At 42.2% G+C, this 20,155-nt stretch overlaps 2 protein-coding genes across 2 annotated transcripts; both read left to right on the top strand.

Annotated features, from left to right (window-relative positions):
- Positions 1 to 682: 682 nt before the first annotated feature.
- LOC121870149 (putative per-hexamer repeat protein 5) lies at positions 683 to 5,737 on the top strand (the record flags this gene model as incomplete). The annotated part of the gene is made up of 7 exons (XM_042371918.1): positions 683 to 909; positions 1,523 to 1,781; positions 2,720 to 2,947; positions 3,713 to 3,903; positions 4,663 to 4,906; positions 5,114 to 5,381; positions 5,463 to 5,737. Coding segments are annotated over 7 exons (1,692 nt in total), but the record flags the coding sequence as incomplete, so codon positions are not given.
- A 12,381-nt stretch (positions 5,738 to 18,118) lies between these two features.
- LOC121870148 lies at positions 18,119 to 18,658 on the top strand. The gene has a single exon (XM_042371917.1). The coding sequence runs from the start codon at positions 18,119 to 18,121 to the stop codon at positions 18,656 to 18,658; it is 540 nt and encodes a 179-aa protein (XP_042227851.1).
- Positions 18,659 to 20,155: the final 1,497 nt, after the last annotated feature.

Raw genomic sequence — 20,155 nt, 5'->3', positions numbered from 1 at the left:
GTCACTGGTACTGGGACACTGAGTACTGGAACACTGGTACTGGGTCACTGGTACTGGAACACTGGGGAATTGCTGGGACACTGGTACAGGGGTCCTGGTACTGGACTGCTAGTACTGGAACACTGGTACTGGGTCCACTGGTACAGGGGTCACTGAGGCTGGGACACTGGTACTGGAACATAGTACTGGGTCACTGGTACAGGGGTCACTGGTACTGGGGACACTGGTACTGGAACACTGGTACTGGAACTTGCTAGTACCCAGGGACACTGAAGGGTACTAGATTCACTGGTACTGGGACACTGGTACTGGGTCACTGTGCTGGGTCATAGTACTGGAACACTGAGTACTGGAACACTGGTACAGGGACACTGGTACTGGGACACTTTGGTGCAAGGTCAGACACTGGGACACTGGTGCTGGAACACTGGTACCTGGAACACTAGTACAGGAGACTGGTACTGGGTCACTGGTGCTAGGACACTGGTACTGGGTCACTGGTACTGGGTCACTGGTACACTGGGTCACTGGTACTGGAACACTGGTACTGGGACACTGGTACTGGGACACACTGGTACAGGGACACTGAGTACTGGGTCACTGGTACTGTGGAGTCACTGGTACTGGGACACTGGTACTGGGTCACTGATGCAGGGTCACTGTTACTGGAACACTGGTACAGGGTCACTGGTACTGGGTCACTGGTACTGGGTCACTAGTACTAGGACACTGGTGCACGGTCACTGGTACTGGAGACACTAGTATTGAGACACGGGTACAGGGACACTGGTACAGGGTCACTGGTGCAAGTTTTACTAGTACTGGGACACTGGTGCTAGGATTCTTTCACGTTGCTGGACTTATGATGCTGGGTCCTGGTACTGGAGACACACTGTTACTGGGTCACTGGTACTGGGTCACTGGTACTGGGACACTGGTACAAGGTCACTGATACTAGGTTTTACTGGTACTGGGACATAGTACAGGGACACTGGTACAGGGACTTGCTGGGCACTGGGTCCACTAATTGCTGGGTCACTGGTACTGGGACACTGGTACTGGGTCACTGGTACAGGGTCACCTAGTACTGGGTTTACTAAGTACTAAGGTCACTAGTGTACTGGGACACTGGTGCTGGGTCCACTAGTGCTGGGACACTGGTACTACAGGTCACTTCATTCTTTCAGATGATCCACTGGTACTGGAACACTAGTACTGGAGACACTGGTACAGGGTTTCACCTGAGCCTGGGACACTGGTACTCTGGGTCACTGGTGCTGGGTCACTGGTGCTAGGACGCTAAAGGTGCTGGGTCACTGGTACGGGAGTGCTGTGCTGGGACACTGGTGCTGGGTCACAGTACTGGGTCACTGGTACAGGTCACTAGTACTAGGTTACTGGTACTGGGTCACTGGTACTGGGACACTGGTACTGGGTCACTAATTGCTGGGTCACTGGTACTGGGACACTGGTGCCTGGGTCACTGGTACAGGGGTCACTGGTACTTTGGGTCCTGGTACAGGGTCACTGAGAACTGGGACACTGGTACTGGGTCACTGGTACTGGGTTTGCTAGTACAGGGTCACTGGTACAAGGACACTAGTGCTAGTCACTGGTACAGGGGACTTACTGGTGCAAGGGACACTAGTACAGGACACTGGTACTGGGACACTAATTTTAGGGAGACACTATTTTCAGGGACACTAGTGCTGGAGTCACTGGTACTGAGATTACTGGTACTGGGACACTGGTACGAGGACACTGGTACGGGGACACTTCAGGTACTGGGACACTGGTGCACAGGACACTAGTGCTGGGTCACTGGTAATGGGACACTGGTACTGGGACACTGGTGCACAGGACACTGAGTAGTACTGGGACACTGGTGCTGGGACTTAGTACAAGAGACCTGGTACTCATTTGGTCACTGGTGCTGGGTCCCTGGTACCAGGTCACTGGTACAGGGACACTGAGTACTGGGACACTGTTCTGGGTCACTGAGTACTGGGACACTGGTACAGGGACACTGATACTGGGACACTGGTACTGGGACACTGGTACTGGGACACTGAGTACAGGACATAGTGCTGGGACACTGAGTACAGGGACACTGGTACTGGTCACTGCTGCTGGAGTCCACTGGTACTTTCAGTCACTAGTACAGGGTCACTGGTACTAGGTCACTGGTACTGAGTCACTGAGTCAGGGTCACTGGTACTGAATCACTAATTACTTTGGGTCTTTAAGTGCCTAGGTCACTGGTACTGGAACCTGTTTGGGTCACTGGTACAAAATTCACTGGTACTGGGTCCACTGGTACAGGGTCACTGGTACTGGTTACTAGTGCTGGGTCACTGGTACTGGGTCACTAGTACTGGGTCACTAGTACAGGGTCACTGGTACTGAGTCACTATTACTTTGGTCACACTAATTTTGCAGGTCCTAGTACAGGGTCACTAGTGCTGGGTCACTAATGCAAGTCACGGTACTAGGTCACTGGTACAGGGTCTGCAGGCACTGATCTTCATTTAGGGTCTGCCTGGTACTGGAGTCACTAGTACTGGGACTGGTACAGTCACTAGTACTGGAGTCACTGGTACAGGGTCATAATGCTGGGTTTCTACTGGTACTAGGTCACTAGTACAGGGTCACACTAGTACTGGGTCACTGAGTACTGGGTCACTAGTACAGGGACACTGGTATAGATGCTAATTGCTAGGTCACTGGTACTGGAACTGCTAGTGCTGGAGACACTGGTGCTGGTCACTGGTACAGGGGACTTGCTGGTACTGGAGATTTACTATTGCTGGGACACTGGTACTGGGTCACGTACAGGGACACTGAGCCACTGGAACACTGGTACACTGGGACTGGTACTGGGACCTGGTACTGGAACACTGGTACTGGGACACTTTCTGGTACTGGGGTCACTGGTACTGGGTCACTGGTACTGGAACACTGGTGCTGGGTCACTGGTACTGGGACACTGGTACTGTGTCACTGGACCTGGGACTTTGGTACAGGGACACTAGTACCAGGGACTGCTAGTACTGGGAGGTTACTAATTGCTGGGTCACTGGTACAGGGTCACTGGTACTGGAACACCTGGTACTGGGACACTGGTACTGGGTCACTGGTACTGGGTCACTGGTACTGGGTCACTGGTACTTTCTGGAACACTAGTACAGGACACTGGTGCTGGGTCACTGGTACAGGTCACTGAGTACTGAACACTGGTACTGGGTCCTGGTACTGGGACACTGTTACTGGTCACTAGTACTGGTCACTGGGTACTGGGACACTGGTACAGGGACACTGGTACTGGGACTTTTACTGGTACTGGGTCACTGGTACAGGGACACTGGTACTACGGGACACGTACTGGGTCACTGGTACTGGGTCACTAATTTTGGGACACTGGTACTGGGACACTGTTACTGGAGTCACTGATGCCTGAGTCACTAGTACAGGAGACACTGGTACTAGGACACTGGTGCTGGGACACTGGTGCTGGGTCACTGGTACAGTCACTAGTACTGGAACACTGGTACTGGAGCACTGGTACTGGTCACTGGTACTGGAACTGCTAGTACTGGGACACTGGTACTGCGGGACACACTGGGTACTAGGTCACTGGTGCAGGGACCTGAGGTGCTGGGACCTGGTGCAGGGGACACAAGTGCGCTGAGACCACCTGAGTGCGCTGGGTCAGCTGGTACAGGGACACTGGTACTGGGACACTGGTACAGGGACACTGGTGCCTGGAGTCACCTGGTGCTGGGACACTGGTACTGGGACACTGGTACAGGGACACTGGTGCTGGGACACTGAGTACTGGGTCACTGGTGCTGGGTTTCACTGGTGCTGGGACACTGGTGCAGGGACGCTAGTGCTGGGACACTGGTACTGGGACACTGGTACTGGGACACTGGTACAGGGACACTGGTGCTGGGTCACTGGTGCTGGTCCGCTGAATTACCAGGGCCCGCACAAAGTCTTCCAGGTCACTAGTTCTGGGTCACTAGTACTGGGTCACTAGTACTGAGACTTACCCTAATTGCCTGGGACACTGGTACTGGGTCACTGGTACTGGTCACTAAGGTACTGGGTCTTTCAGTACTGAGTCACTGGTACTGGGTCCACTGGTACTGGTCACTGGTGCTGGGACACTGATGCTGGTTCACTAGTGCACAGTCTTTGGTACTGGAGTCACTGGTACTGGGACACTGGTACTGGGTCACTGGTGCTGGGACACTGGTACTGGGACACTGGTACTGGGACACTGGTACTGGGACTTTTCAGGTACTGGGACCCCACTGAGGTACTCGGAACACTGGTACAGGGACACTGGTACTGGGTCACTGGTGCTGGGGTCACTGGTACTGGGTCACTGGTACTGGGACACTGGTGCTGGGTCACTGGTACTGGGACACTGGTGCTGGGACACTGGTACTGGGTCACTGGTACTGGGTCACTGGTACTGGGTCACTGGTACTGGAACACTGAGTACTGGTCACTGGTACTGGAACACTGGTACTGGGTCACTGGTGCTGGAACACTGGTACTGGAACACTGGTACTGGGTCACTGGTGCTGGGACACTGGTACTGGGACACTGGTACTGGGTCACTGTACTGAGTCACTGAGCCACTGGGTTTAACAGGTGCTGGGAACCACTAGTACTACAGAACACTGGTACTGGGGACACTGGTGCTGGGACACTGGTACTGGGACTTGCTAGTACAGGGACCTGGGTACTGGGTCACTGGTACTGGAGTCACTGGTGCAGGGACACTGATACTGGGTCTTTGGTACTGGGTCACTGTGCTGAGACACTGATGCTGGGTCACTGGTACTGGGTCACTAGTACTGGGTCACTGGTACTGGGTACTAGTACTGGAACACTGGTACTGGAACACTGGTACTGGGACACTGGTACTGGGACACTGGTACTGGACACTGGTACAGGGACACTGGTACTGGGTCACTGGTACTGAGTCACTAATTATGAGTCACTCTACTGGGACACTGGTACTGGGTCACTGGTGCCAGTCCTGGTGCTGGGTTTGCCTGGGTACTAGGACACCTAAGGTACTGAGACCACTGTGGTGCAGACCACTGTGGTGCCTGGGACACTGGTGCAAGGAACTGGTACTGGGTCACTGGTACTGGTCACTGGTACTGGAACTACTGAGTACTGGAACACTGGTACTGGGTCACTGGTACTGGGACACTGGTACTGGGACACTGAGTACTGGGACCACCTGAGTACTGGAACCACTGGTACTGGTGGGGCAGTACTGGGTCACTGGTACTGGACACTGGTACTGGAACTGCCTAGTACTGGAAAACTGGTACTGGAACACTGGTACTGGGTCACTGGTACTGGGACACTGGTACTGCAGGTCACTGGTACTGGGTCACTGGTACTGGAACACTGGTACTGGAACACTGGTACTGTAGGTCACTGGTACTGGGTCACTGGTACTGGAACACTGGTACTGGAACACTTTGGTGCTGGGTCCAACAGGTACTGGGACACTGGGTACTGGAGTCCACTAAATTCTTGGGTCACTGGTACTGGAACACTGGTACTTTCTGGAACACTGGTCTGGGTCACTGGTCACTGGGTGCTAGTGCCTTTCTGGGACACTGGTACTGGGTCACTGGTACTTTCAAGTCCTGGGTACTGGGACTATGAGTGCCTGAGGTCCACTGAGCACTACAGAGTCCACTGAGTACTGGAACCTAGTGCTGAGTCACTGGTACTGCACACACGGGGCCACTGGTGCTGGAACCCCCACTGTTACTGGGACACTGGTACTGGGACACTGGTACTGGAGTCGCTGGTACTGGGTCACTGATACTGGTCCTGGTGGGTCACTGGTGCTAGGTCCCACTGGTGCTAGGTCACTGGTGCTAGGGACACTGGTGCAGAACACACTAATTACTGGGTCACTGGTGCTGGGCCACTGGTGCTGGAGTCCACTAAGGTGCTAGGACCTGGGTACTAGGTCACTGAGTGCTGGGACACTGGTACTGGGACACTGGTGCTGAGACACTGGTGCTGGGACACTGGTGCTGAGGTGTGGTGACTCTCGTTGTGCTGCCCAGGAGATGGCTCACTTGCTGTGCTTGAGCCCTGTGCCACCTAGAGCCTAATGCTTGCCCACCTGAGCCCACTAAATGCAACCCACCTGGGCCCACTAAATGCCCAGCCACAGGCCCTCGTGCATACTGGGCCACTAAAATGCTTGCCCACATGAGGCCACTTCAATGCAGCCACCTGGGCACTAAATGCTTGCCACCCTGAGCCACTAAATGCTAGCCACCTGAGCCACTAAATGCTGAGCACCTAGGCCACTAAATGCTTTGCCCCTAAGCCACTAAATACTAGCCACCTGAGCCCACTAAATGCCCTGAGCCACTAAGTACTTCAGCCACCCGAGCCACCAGCTGCCTACTGCAGGTGTAAACCCTTGAAGAGTCGACTGTATACTTTTGAACATGCTTTATTTACGCTAGCCCAGATTCATATATGGGATATTTATATTTTTTTATGGGTAGGGTTGGTTAACTTTAACCTATGCAAATTCTTACACTTTTTGATTTACCTAGAGAGTCAAGAAGAACTTCATTTAATACTCAGGGCAATAGTGTGCTCTCTCTCTCTCCTCTCTCTCTCTCTCTCTCTCCTCTCTCTCTCTCTCTCTCTCTCTTTTTGAATCCAAGTCTGGGTCAGTGAATAACATTAATTATCTCTTGGTATTTACTTCAATATTCTTAGGGAAAGTTTTTTATTCTCTTACCTCATTCAAGTTCAATTCTTCTATTTTTACTGAGCAGGTTTGATTTTTTTGGTTTTATTTCATTTGCTTTCCTGTTAGCTGTGGCGTGCCACAGATTTAAGCTCTGCAAACCCATGCAAGACCCATATATATATGCTCTGTCAGTTATCAATCTCAAGTAGATATGGCCTCTCTCTAAATAAAAAGTTTATTTAGCTTTTATAAACACCTAAAACATACTACAATTTAAATATCATACCTCTGAATATTTAATTACAATTAAACCCTCTTAACATCTGTGAGTTTAGCATCTGGATTTCCAAATAAGCTGGATTGCCCTTGGGAGAATATTCTGTACATTAAGTAATTAGCGTACATTTGTCCTTTGGTACCATTTCCACTTTCATGGCCTTGACACCCGAACCTGGGACACCGCCGCTCCGCAACCTCACACACACACCACGCGCATAGCTCTCCCTCACTCCAGTCAGTCTCGCTGTAGCCCTCAGCCTGTTGACCTCTACAAGCATTGTCAGTTGCAAAAATAATACATTTCCGTGAATGTTTTTATAATAAAGCACACAGTATGAATAGAATATCACTAATATAATGATGTTTTAACCGAAAACTATTAAAAAAACGAGTAACATATCTTGAACATTGGAAGGTTGGGTAGTCTTTTTGGCACCATGTAGTTTATCTAATTGCGACTTCCCAAATACCTTCATTTCAAGCGAAACACTAACTTCTTCTAAAGAAATACCTTCATTCAGGCGCGGTTTTAGGTAAAATATGCATTACTTGTTCTCAATAGTTTTTTTAATTGAAAACTTGATTCGCTCACGTGCCCTCTAACCCTGTTCAAGGAGAGGACTGGGAGGAGCTGTTTGATGCTGAGAAAGAAATAGGTAATAAAAAGGAAATGATTTTTGATAGTTTTAATTAAAATATTCAGAAATATGGTATGTTAGTATTTATTCAAAGTGAATTAGGATGCGAATATTATTGTAATAAAAGCAAAGTAGTGACGATGTGTGGAGGAGGAGGATAGAGCAGGGAGGTGGTGTGAGAGTGGAGATACTGTAGTACCTTCACAGATTGCTTCTAGTATTAATTGTTTTATAGCTCTTTTGCATTTTAATATTAAACCACCATGCAGCTACGTTTCAACAAACTACTATTTGTTCTGAGAATACGAATGTAATATTTTGGCTGAAATAGCGTCGTATTACAGTGAAGAGTGGGATAAAATCATGTGAAAACAATGACAAAGCTTTCTTTAGTTGTTCAAAAATGTTACTGTAATCCAACTTCTCAAATGGTTTCAGTTGTGGGATTATATGAGGCTAATGATGAGGATGGAGAATATTGTTGTAGCCACAGTACCTTAGTTTTTAACTGAAAACCATTCGGCGATTACGATATGCACAACAACAGTCGTGTTTTTGTCTCAGTCGTCATTCAACTTTCAAACATTCCATATTCTGAGAATATATTCATTCCAGTCACAGTTGGGTAAAAATATACTTGTAATATAATATTTTAATGAAAATACGATTATAAATGATTTTCTTTGTTTCAAATTTAATTAACAAAAGGGTAGATATTTCGTCATAACTGAACAAAATTTATGCTTGCAATTATCTAAACCAACTTTAAAAATGAATACTTTATGCTTTACATAGATATATTTTCACCATACCACACATTTGACTGCTTTTGAACTTTTATGATGGCCTTGAATCTGCCTAGCAGCTGTATAAAGCCACCCAAGCTGAGGGTAATGCGTCATTTTGCATTAATTTTACTATTGAATTTACTGGTAAATATTTTCCTTCTTTAACTAACTACAGTTTAGAGGTAGATCCCAATTTTTGACAAATAATTTGGTCTTAAAAACTCAGACTACACACAGGTATATCACAGGTAAAATAAGGACATATTGGGGGAACATTACATGAGAGGGCAACATAGTACGGATTTTTAGCATTCACGGTGTCTCAATTTACTAACTTGCTTGTTAATATTAAAAAGGCCTAATACCTTAAAATTCAGCTCTGGAATTTGACTGGCAAAATTCTTCGCCACTATTTAGAAAAGAATTCTTTACTCCCATTTCTGCCATAACTTTTACAGGTAAAATTAAAAAGAGATCTGAGAGTCTTTGTTGTCCTTGAGAATTAAAAATAATAATGTGGACCAGTTTTGTCCAGCTGACGGTGTGACTGGCTGTGAGCTCCATACCCTATCTTAGCCAAGCCACCTACATGGCTACACACACACCACATACAAACACACACATACATACAAACACACACATACAAACTCTACACTCTAGCTTTGTTTCACGGAGTTGGATAGAGTCATTTATTTTTTATCTGGTCATCATTTGCACCAAGGCTCTTAATTTTAATGGGGTTATTTTAATATTTTTCTACATTATTTACGTAGTTTTTACTTTTATTTGGGTCTTCATTTACTCCTCCTGCTTTTACTAGCTTTATCACCTTTCCTGCTCAGGGTGTTTCTCTGCCTGAATCTTTGGAGTCTTTTGCCTTAGTGCTTAGTGTAGCTTCTCTTTGTGTTTAAGTCTGATCATCAACAATGTTTATATTAATGTATGTGGGATTGAGTAGCCCAGAGTGCTGTGTTTTAGCTTAACTTAACATATTACATTAAGTAATGTTAAAACCAAGGCCTATTCGTAGCCTCATCTTTACCAGGTATACAACTCTTCTGATATTTTCGGCTCTGATCCTGCCGATCGTTAAGAAAAAAAGAACCGGGTTTACCTCCACCACGTCTGTACCCTCTCCTGTTAAATAGGTCGTTCTTTCGAGATTTTCTTTATCCATCCCAATCATATTTGGTGTTACATACTAAATCGGAGATATGGCTATTTAGACCTACACTATTCCATGAGGATGATTCATAAACCTCTTCTTCTAGAGTATGGGTATTTATTTTTATCTTATTTTTACAAATCTTCATACAATTTCTTACAGAGTCATTGCCTAACTCCAGTTGCTGTTCTCTATCTTGGTCTCTGTATCTTGTTTCTACCTTAAATCTGTATATTGGTCTCTTTCTCTTGTTTCTACCTTAAATCTGTATATTGGTCTCTTTCTCTTGTTTTCTGTAAATCTGTATATTAGTCTCTTTCTCTTGTTTCTACCTTAAATCTGTATATTGAGGTCTCTTTCTTGTTTCTTAAATCTGTATATTGGCCTCTTTCTCTTGTTTCTACCTTAAGTCTAACCACTTTCCTTCAGACCTGCTTCCTGCTTGTTTCTACCTTAAATCTGTATATTGGTCTCTTTCTCTTGTTTCTACCTTAAATCTGTATATTGGTCCTCTTCTCTTGTTTCTACCTTAAATCTGTATATTGGTGTCTTTCTCTTGTTTCTGTAAATCTGTATATTGGTCTCTTTCTCTTGTTTCTACCTTAAATCTGTATATTGGTTTCCTTTCTCTTGTTTTCTACCTTAAATCTGTATATTGGTCTCTTTCTCTTGTTTTCTACCTTAAATCATATATTGAATTACTCTTTCTCTTGTTTTCTACATAAATCTATGTTAGCTCTTTCTCTTGTTTCTACCTTAAATCACCTTCATATTGGCCTCTTTCTCTTGCTTCCTACCTTAAAATCCTGTATATTAGCCTCTTTCTCTTGTTTCTACCTTAAATCTGTATATTGGTCTCTCTCTTGTTTCTACCCTTAAATCTGTATATTGGTTTCTTTCTCTTCATTTCTACCTTAGAAAATCTGTGGTCTCTTTCTCTGTTTCTACCTTAAATCTGTATATTGGTCTCTTTCTCTTGTTTCTACCTTAATCTGTATATTGGCCTCTTTCTCTTGTTTCTACCTTAATCTTCTTAGCCTCTTTCTCTTATTTCTACTACCAAAATCTGTATATTGGTCTCTTTCTCTTGTTTCTACCTTAAATCATATGTTGGTCTCTTTCTCTTGTTTCTACCAAATCTAACATATTGGTCCTCTCTTCTTTTTCTACCTTAAATCTGTATATTGGTTTTCTTTCTCTGTTTACCCTTAAATCTGTATATTATTCTTTTCTCTTTTCTACCTTAAATCTGTATAGTAAAATTCTCACTACTCTTGTTTCTACCTTAAATCCTGTATATTGGTTTTCTTTCTCTTGTTTCTGTCAAAATCCCTTATAACCAGGGTCTCTTTTCTCTTGTTTCTACCTTAAATCACCAACCTTATTGGTCTCTTTCTCTTTGTTTTTGCCTACCCCTTAAATCTGTATATTGGTTTCTTTCTCTTGTTTCTGTAAATCTGTATATTGGTTTCTTTCTCTTGTTTCCTACCTTAAATCTGCTGTTGATACTCTTTCTCTTGTTTCTACCTTAAATCTGTATATTGGTCTCTTTCTCTTGTTTCCACCTTAATCTGTATATTGGTTTCTTTCTCTTGTTTCTACCTTAAATCTGTATATTGGTCTCTTTCTCTTGTTTCTACCTTAAATCTAGCATATTGGTCTCTTTCTCTTGTTCTACACCCCTTAAATCTGTATATTGGTCTCTTTCTCTTTGTTTCTACCTTAAATCCTTATATTGGTCTCTTTCTCTTGTTTTCTACCTTAAATCTGTATATTGGTGTCTTTCTCTTGTTTCTACATAAATCTGTATATTGGTCTCTTTTCTCTTGTTTTCTACCCTTAAAATCTGTATGTGGTTTCCTTTCTCTTTGTTTCTACCTTAAATCTGTATATTGGTCTCTTTCTCTTGTTTCTGTAAATCTGTATATTGGTCTCTTTCTCTTGTTTCTGTAAATCTGTATATTGGCCTCTTTCTCTTGTTTCTACCTTAAATCTGTATATTGGCCTCTTTCTCTTGTTTCTACCTTAAATCTGTATATTGGTCTCTTTCTCTTGTTTCTACCTTAAATCTGTATATTGGTCTCTTTCTCTTGTTTCTACCTTAAATCTGTATATTGGTTTCTTTCTCTTGTTTCTACCTTAAATCTGTATATTGGTCTCTTTCTCTTGTTTCTACCTTAAATCTGTATATTGGTCTCTTTCTCTTGTTTCTACCTTAAATCTGTATATTGGCCTCTTTCTCTTGTTTCTACCTTCCTAATCTGTATATTGGCCTCTTTTTCTCTGGCTACCACCTTAGAATCTGTATATTGGTCTCTTTCTCTTGTTTCTACCTTAAATCCTGTATATTGATTCCTCTCTTTCTCTTGTTTCTACCTTAAATCTGTATATTGGTCTCTTTCTCTTTGTTTCTACATAAATCTGTATATTGGTTTTCTTTCTCTTATTTCTTTACTTAAAATCACTGTATCTTAGTTCCTCTTTCTGTTTCCTTAATCTGTATATTAATTCTTTTCTCTTATTTCTACCTCTAATCTATATATTGGTTTTCTTTCTCTTGTTTCTACCTTAAATCTGTACTCAATGGTCTCTTTCTCTTGTTTCTACCTTAAATCTGTATATTAGTCTCTTTCTCTTGTTCTACCTTAAATCTGTATATTGGTTTTCCTTTCTTGTTTCTACAACAAATCTGTATATTGGTTTCTTTCTCTTGTTTCTACCTTAAAATCTGTATATTAGTCTCTTTCTCTTACATTTCTACCTTAAATCATATATTGGTCTCTTTCTCTTGTTTTCTACTAAATCTGCTTATATTGGTTTCTTTCTCTTGTTTCTACCTTAAATCTGTATATTGGTCCTCTTTCTTGTTTTCTACCTTAAATCTGTATAATATTGGTCTCTTTCTCTTGTTTCTACCTTAAATGTATATTGGTTTCTTTCTCTTGTTTCTACCTTAAATCTGTATATTGGTTTCTTTCTCTTGTTTTCTACCTTAAATCCTGTATATTGGTTTCTGCTTTCTCTTGTTTCTACCTTAAATCTGTATAATGGTCTCTTTCTCTTGTTTCTACCTTAAATCTGTATATTGGTCTCTTTCTCTTGTTTCTACCTTAAATCTGTATATTGGTTCTTTCTCTTGTTTCTACCTTAAATCTGTATATTGGTTTCACCTACCATTTCCCTTAAATCTGTATGTGGTTTTTCTTTCTCTTGTTTCCTACCTTAAATCTGTACTCTTGGTCTCTTTCTCTTGTTTCTACCCCCTTAGAAATCTGTATATTGGTCTCTTTCTCTTGTTTCTACCTTAAATCTGTATATTGGTTTCTTTCTCTTGTTTCTACCTTAAATCTGTATATTCAGGTTTCTTTTATATTTCTACCTTAAATCTATCTTCAAGTTTTGCCTCTCTTGTTTTCCTACCTTAAATCATATATTGGTCTCTTTCTCTTGTTTCTACCTTAAATCTGTATATTGGAGTCTCTTTTCTCATGTTTCTACCTTAATCTGTATATTGGTTTCTTTTCTCTTGTTTCTACCTTAAATCTGTATATTGGTTTCTTTCTCTTGTTTCTACCTTAAATCCTGTATATTGGTTTCTTTCTCTTGTTTCTACCTTAAATCTGTATATTGGTCTCTTTTCTCTTGTTTCTACCTTAAATCTTGTATATTGGTCTCTTTCTCTTGTTTCTGCCTTAAATCTGTATATTGGTTTCTTTCTCTTGTTTCTACCTTAAATCTGCTTATATTGGTCTCTTTCTCTTGTTTCTACCTTAAATCTGTATATTTCCACGTCCGCTTTAATGTTTTTGTGAAACCAAAATCCACTGTTTACCTTACCTCTCCGGTCACACCTCTGATAATTGACATCTTCCTTCATCAGTAGAGACCTTGCAAAATCTCCATAATTCTAGTTTTGTTTTTATTTTAGTCACAAGAGGTGTTTATATTTGTCTTCCTCACTTCTGTTGGGTACAATCCACTTCACTTCACTTCACTTCACTTCTTGATATTCAATATAGATTTAGTCTCTTATGTAAATACAGGGCTTAAACTAAAATAATATATTTTTGTTTTTTTAAGTTTATTTGATTTTTTTGGTATTGATTGCACGTCATCTGGCATTGAATTGGAGAATTTTTTAATTTGTAAAAATTATTTGGAGCAATTCCAAGACATTTTCTTCTACTTGATATTTATCTGCTAAATGTACCCCAGGAGGTTTAATCAGATCGGATCAGGTCATTTAAGAGAAATGTCTCATCGAAGAAAAAGCATTAAAATTTGCAATTCTTTCCTTCTAAATTTTTCAGAATACTGTACTTTTTTTTGGCGATTCATTCCCTTAAATATAAATTGCCACATACTCTACAATGCTCTGGGACCATTGTTTACATCTCACATTTCTAACTTGTAGTCAATATACAGATTTTTTTACTAAGAGATGATAATACATATTTTATAATAATAATAATACCTGTAATAATATTTAATCAGAATCACCACACAAAGGTTTGAAATTTGTTCAACATGTATACTGTATACAATTCAGCATGTATATACACAATACAGGTATACAGTCCAGCATGTATATACACAATACAGGTATACATTATATGGTCTAGATTGGGAGAATTATTTCGATATATATTCTCATGCGAGGACCCGACCGTCGACCAGTGTTTGGCGCTGCTTGGCTTTGAAGAACGACGCGGTAACAGGTATACACACCTGGACACTATAGGTCTACAGCATTAGTGAACAGTAAGAACAACATAACACTCATTAACCATTATTGAGTTACTAATAATTCTCTTATTTCAGACTCAATAACATGGAGAACAAGGCGTCAACTTGGCGTGTGGCGGGTCCTTCAGCGAACAACACAACAGTCCGCGCACTCTGAGATGCGGCCACACCCTGTGCTGGCCCTGTATAGGCTCTCCTCACCGTGTATTGTGGAAGGAACTGTCTGATGCCGCAAACCTCTGAAGATCGGCCGTCTGTCACGTCGGTCAGCTACGATACTGGATGGGCGCTCTGGCCAGGGTCGCTCGGCGACCCTCGGTGGTTAGAATCCAGGCGAGGGGCGGGAGGTGTGCGAGATCCGGAGGCCGATAATATCCTGCTGTGCGGCGTGTGGCGTGTGGATGTGCCGGACTGCCGATGCGGCGGCGACCCGCAGATCGTCAGCGTGCCGAGGTCTGCTGCGCAGGCGAGGTTACGTGGAGAAGATGGAAGGCGGCGTCAAGTATCTGACGGCGGAAGAAGCAGACTGGAGAAGGGAGAGCGGGCGCGGCCAGAACCGCTGCGATTCCAGGACACACGCATCGTGGGGAAGAGGCTCAAAGAAACTGCAGGAGGCCGCCGGAAGTGGAGAATTTGAGGGCTCTGGCGGTGGAGGCGGTCGTCGAGGAGACTCCAGAGGCTCATAGACCGAGGAACGGCGTCTTGACCGATGTCAGAACCTGGTTTGAGGAGGAGGCGTCAGCGCTACTGCTCTGTGGCTGGCCCAATAATAGAGAACCTGTTAGGAAGCAGCCCCATCTTCGCTGATTCCGCCCCATGTTACTTCACCCTGCCAGTTAGCGGTAACTACTCATCGTGTGTACCTATGTGAGTGGAACCTCCATATAAGCGGGCGTCTCTCACCTTATAGTCCGTTAGATGGGGTTCACCTCTAACCAGACCCTCGATATAGCGGACTTTCATCTCTTTATAGTTCTACTTGGAACTTTTACTGTTGGATGACTTGAAGGTAATATTTACCTTAATACTAACTAACCTAACCTTACCCTACCCATGTCATTTATGTTCTTGCATTTCCACAGGATTTAAGGGAAATTGACAATTAAGCCTTGTCGCTAGACTTGGGAGACGGCTCTACTGTGAAAATTGGCGTCAGAATCTGTTTCTAATGCATTGTCTATGCGGCACCACCGGCGAACAGCATAAATCCGGTAATGATCTTCGTCTATAAGCAATTACTTTACTATTCCGGTGTTGATGATTGAAATATATCCCCCATTCTTGGGTTCATCTGAAGATTATCTCCCGGAGGATATATTTTTAATTATATCTCCAAGGGGTAGAATTATACTTTCTGATTCTTAAACTAAAGGTAAAAAGGTAACTAGTTTATTTATATAGAGAAACAACAACATGACAGACTTAAGAACATAAGACTGGAGGAAACAGTAACTATTGGCCAATCCTGTTTACACCAACCACACACTCTCATATTGGTATATCCATCCAAGCCATCCAGCGTAGTCGAGTTAATGATGATGTTTGGTAACTTGTTCCACTCGTGTATTACTCAGTGTTTACCTAGTTTGTGCTTAAATATATATTTGTCTAATTTAAAACCATTGTTAAGAGTTCACTCCTGGTTGGATAGTTTCAGTACCTTTGTTATGTCACCTTTGTTTAGCCCTGACTTCCATTTATACACCTCTATCATATCGTCCCTCACTCTACGTCTCTCGAGGGAGTGCAAATTAAGATGCTTTAACCTGTACTCAAGGTTCCTAATGCCCGGGATTAGTCTTGCCATTCTCCTCTGAATTCTTTCCAAGGATTCTATATCCATTCTGTAACACGGTGACCAGAACTGAACTGAGTGATCCAAGTGAGGTCTGACAAGCACAAGATATAGTTTCAGGAATACCTCTCTAGTCTTGTAACTAACACTCCTTTGTATGAACCCAAGTACTTTATTAGCCTTGTTTCGAGCCAATACACATTGTTTACTTGGTTTAAGATTCCTACTTATCATTATTCCTAAATCTTTCTCATGGTCTTTATTTTTGTGATGAAAATATTATAAAAAATAAAGTAAAATTACATTTTCATATAAATAATAACTAAATCTCGGTATGTATTATAAAAAAACATAACACGCCTTGCACACGGAGTCTGTTGGGCTTGTGAGTGGTGACGCCAGTATAAACAGTCGCAGCCGACGGGCCTTTTGTTTTCATGCATCTGAACAGGAGGAAAATATTCTCGGGTTTCTTACGTCATTTTTTGCGTCCCTATTCAACGTGAGCAAGAGAGCAAGTGATGGTAGTGCCGGTTCAAAAGGTAAAAGAAAGTGTATAAGCTTAGCCGAGAAACTGGATGTGTTAAAACGACATGAAAAAGGTGAGAGGTCTTTGGATATTATATGGAGCAAGCAATGAACATATCTTCTGAAGTGGATCCATTAACAGAACGAAGCATTACAATTAACAGGGACGTGAAAAACACCTATGACCTCTATATAAAGATGTATAATGAGAAAAGAAAGCAGCTGTGCAAGGTTCTTTTGACAGCTTTATTATTCAACTTGAGTTATACCATGAAATTCAGCATCATAAGCAGCTCCAACAACAACTTCAGCTTCAGCACAATATTCATTGGCTGTCCTTTTGTTTTAGACTTTACCACCATTTGTGAGTAGAATTTTGTTTAACATTAGTAAGTATTATTTAAACAGTAATAAGTGTTGCTTCATATTCTTATGACGATGTTTTCACATATAACCACTTGTATACTGTGGCTTTCCCAATCAATTTCGTTTTTTCTTTACCATTAATGGTTAACTACTGTACTTGTATTGTTACATTTATTAACATTACTTAACACATACATATTAATTTTTTACATTAATTTCACTACAGTTATAACCAGGGCCTTATTTCTTCAGTTTGTTATGTAGAACCATCGCTACGGGTGTTGTTAACATAATGAAATCAATGCCGTCTCGTCTCTTGTGTGTTTTAATATTCCACGTACAGTGTTATTAATAAATTGCATTGTTCATTTCACGTATATAAACATTAATTCAATCAAATACACGAGGTCAGGTCAAAAACAATACATCCACTAACCCACACAAACATAAGAGGAGCTTAAAAGAAAGGGCGACGTAACTAGTCGTGTTAAGTTAGGTCAAAAATGTGAGGCCCAGTAATAATCTATCCTACATCTACCTCAAATGCTTTCAAGGTAATTTTACCCTTGGGCCACTAACAAATAAATTTGTGTAACATATTATCAGTTTTGTACTGACCATCACTAAGGTTTATAGAATTCAATTCTCTCATCAAACTTGGTTCAACCAGAAGTCTTTCTGTGACACATGATGATTTATACACTTCTAAGCTGTTTTTCCAATCCATGGGATGATTATTGTTCCTTATATGAACGAACAGCGCCCTGCTTTCAGATGTTGTTCTACTTGTGCTGTTTAATTCTAGGTTGCAATGTTTTCCCAGTCTGACCTACATAATTACCATTACAATTGCTATATGGAATGCAATAAACACTTCCATTTACATTGAAGGTTTGGCTATTATTAATTAACATACTAGTAATAGTTGAGTCATCCTCTCCCATTGAAGGTTTAGCTATTATTAATTAACATACTAGTAATAGTTGAGTCATCCTCTCTCTCTCTCTCTCTCTCTGTCTTAAGGTGTCTTAATGTTTACAGTTCATGGAGGTGATGAGGTCGTACCTGGACTCGGGCAAATGGAGGACATTCATGGACATCCACTGCGACGACCGCCACGAGGGCCGAGTCTTCTTCCTCATGTTCAACCGTTCCCGCCGAGCCATCAACTTCGTCCGCCTCTGCACGGGTCAGAACGCTCCCGGCTATCGGGGTCTGAGGCTTCACGACGGGTATAGAGACGTGCCCGGGGTAGCGAGGTCGTTTCCCCTCGTTAAAGGAGGCGTCGAACTGGACAACAAGAGAGCCGTCCGCCCCAACACCGAGTTCAACAACTTTGACGAGGACATCGAGAACAGGAACATATACGACAGAGCCGTTCATCCTGGTCTGGTCACCGGATCTATGACACATGAACATGGCAAAGAGGCTCGGTTCTATGTCAACCTCTACTGTAAGACTGACATTGACACGAGTAGTTTCGGTAAAGTGACAAATGGCCTCAGTATTCTGAGGCAATACTTTCATACCATTACTAAGGAGAACGCACAGCCAATCATAGGAGACTGTGGGATTATGGTGCCTCTATCGTGAACTGTTTCTCATGTTTGACCGTTTTAATTTAGATAATGTTATCACTTGAAGATTATCCCAACCATTAGTTTATTTAACCTAACTTAATCTACCCTATCCTATCTTATGTTAACCTAACCTTATCTTCTCCCTCTGTTAACCTAACTTAACCCCCCTCTGGTAGTATCAAAGTGGCTAAGTATTAGATGTAATTAGCCTGTGGGATGGGGTAATCTTCAAGTAAGCGAGATATTGTTTCCTATTGAACTAAACTACAGAGCACTGATCATGCTTAACTTTTTATACGTTTCAATTAAGATTTCTCTCGTGTGTGTGTGTGTGTGTGTGATGAGGATGAATGGTTACACAATACAGATTCAAACACAAACTACATCTAGGTATGGGACAGTAAGGTTCAGCTCTTAACGTCATTATAAGCTTTAACTTAAAAACTCGCCCGTGCTTGGGGGTAATCCTAGAGCTTTTGTAACGAGGGTACAGTACACTGTTTTGATATTGTTTATAATGGGTTAATACTGGACAAAAACTGCCATGTTCCTTCATAAACCATTGTTAGTAAATACTGTAACTGCTTGGTTGGTTCACACTGGGCCAGACACAAACCCAGGACTGTCTAATCATCAAGGTGGAAAGAAACTGGGTGTCTAATCTCTACTTCAGTATCCCACAAGGCCTACTTTGGCAGTCAGCTCAAGAAAGACTTACTGTTTATAGATTAAGTCAACTCATCTATACAGTATTGTATGTATATATAGTCAACCATTGTCACAAACACGAATGTATAAACGACATAATCACCACAATGTACGGACGACATGAACTATTTTGCCTTATGGTATAAATGAATTCTCGGAAAAATTTAATACTGTACTCAGTTTTCTGTATTGTCGTGAATATCTAGTGTATGTGTGTGTATGTGTATTTTTTAAGGCACTTTTATGAGTATTAGGAATGATCAACATCACTAGAATTACAATTTCATAAGAGTTTTTGGGTAAACGTAACGCAAGCATTTTATTTTTGCACTGGGAGGCAATAACCATTTGTTGTTTGGAACGATCAAGGAATGAATTATTGTCTACCCATAACTAAGTATTATTTCTTTGGAGTATAGAATTAATTTGAGGTAAATTATACAAATTATCACCTTAACTGGATACCTTCACTTAACACTGAGACTCTACCTTAACTAGATACCTTCACTTAACACTGAGACCCTACCTAACACTGAGACCCTACCTTAACTGGATACCTTCACTTAACACTGAGACTCTACCTTAACTAGATACCTTCACTTAACACTGAGACTCACAAAACTATCTTTACAAATATTATGTTAGGCAATATGACACAATGGATGAAGGAATTTGACAACACTAACAAGACAACAGGAGCCACAGTGGTCATTGTGGCATTCATCCATCACCCCAAGTATAGACAGGTTTGTTTTAGTTGCTGTAAATCTGTGTATAATTTTAAGAACAAATCCTCAGATGA

Source organism: Homarus americanus, unplaced genomic scaffold (assembly GCF_018991925.1).
Source record: "Homarus americanus isolate GMGI-L3 unplaced genomic scaffold, GMGI_Hamer_2.0 scaffold721, whole genome shotgun sequence".
Taxonomy (NCBI): Eukaryota; Metazoa; Arthropoda; class Malacostraca; order Decapoda; family Nephropidae; genus Homarus; species Homarus americanus.
Note: the sequence above shows the minus strand (reverse complement) of the source record. Positions and strands in the feature narration are given on the sequence as shown.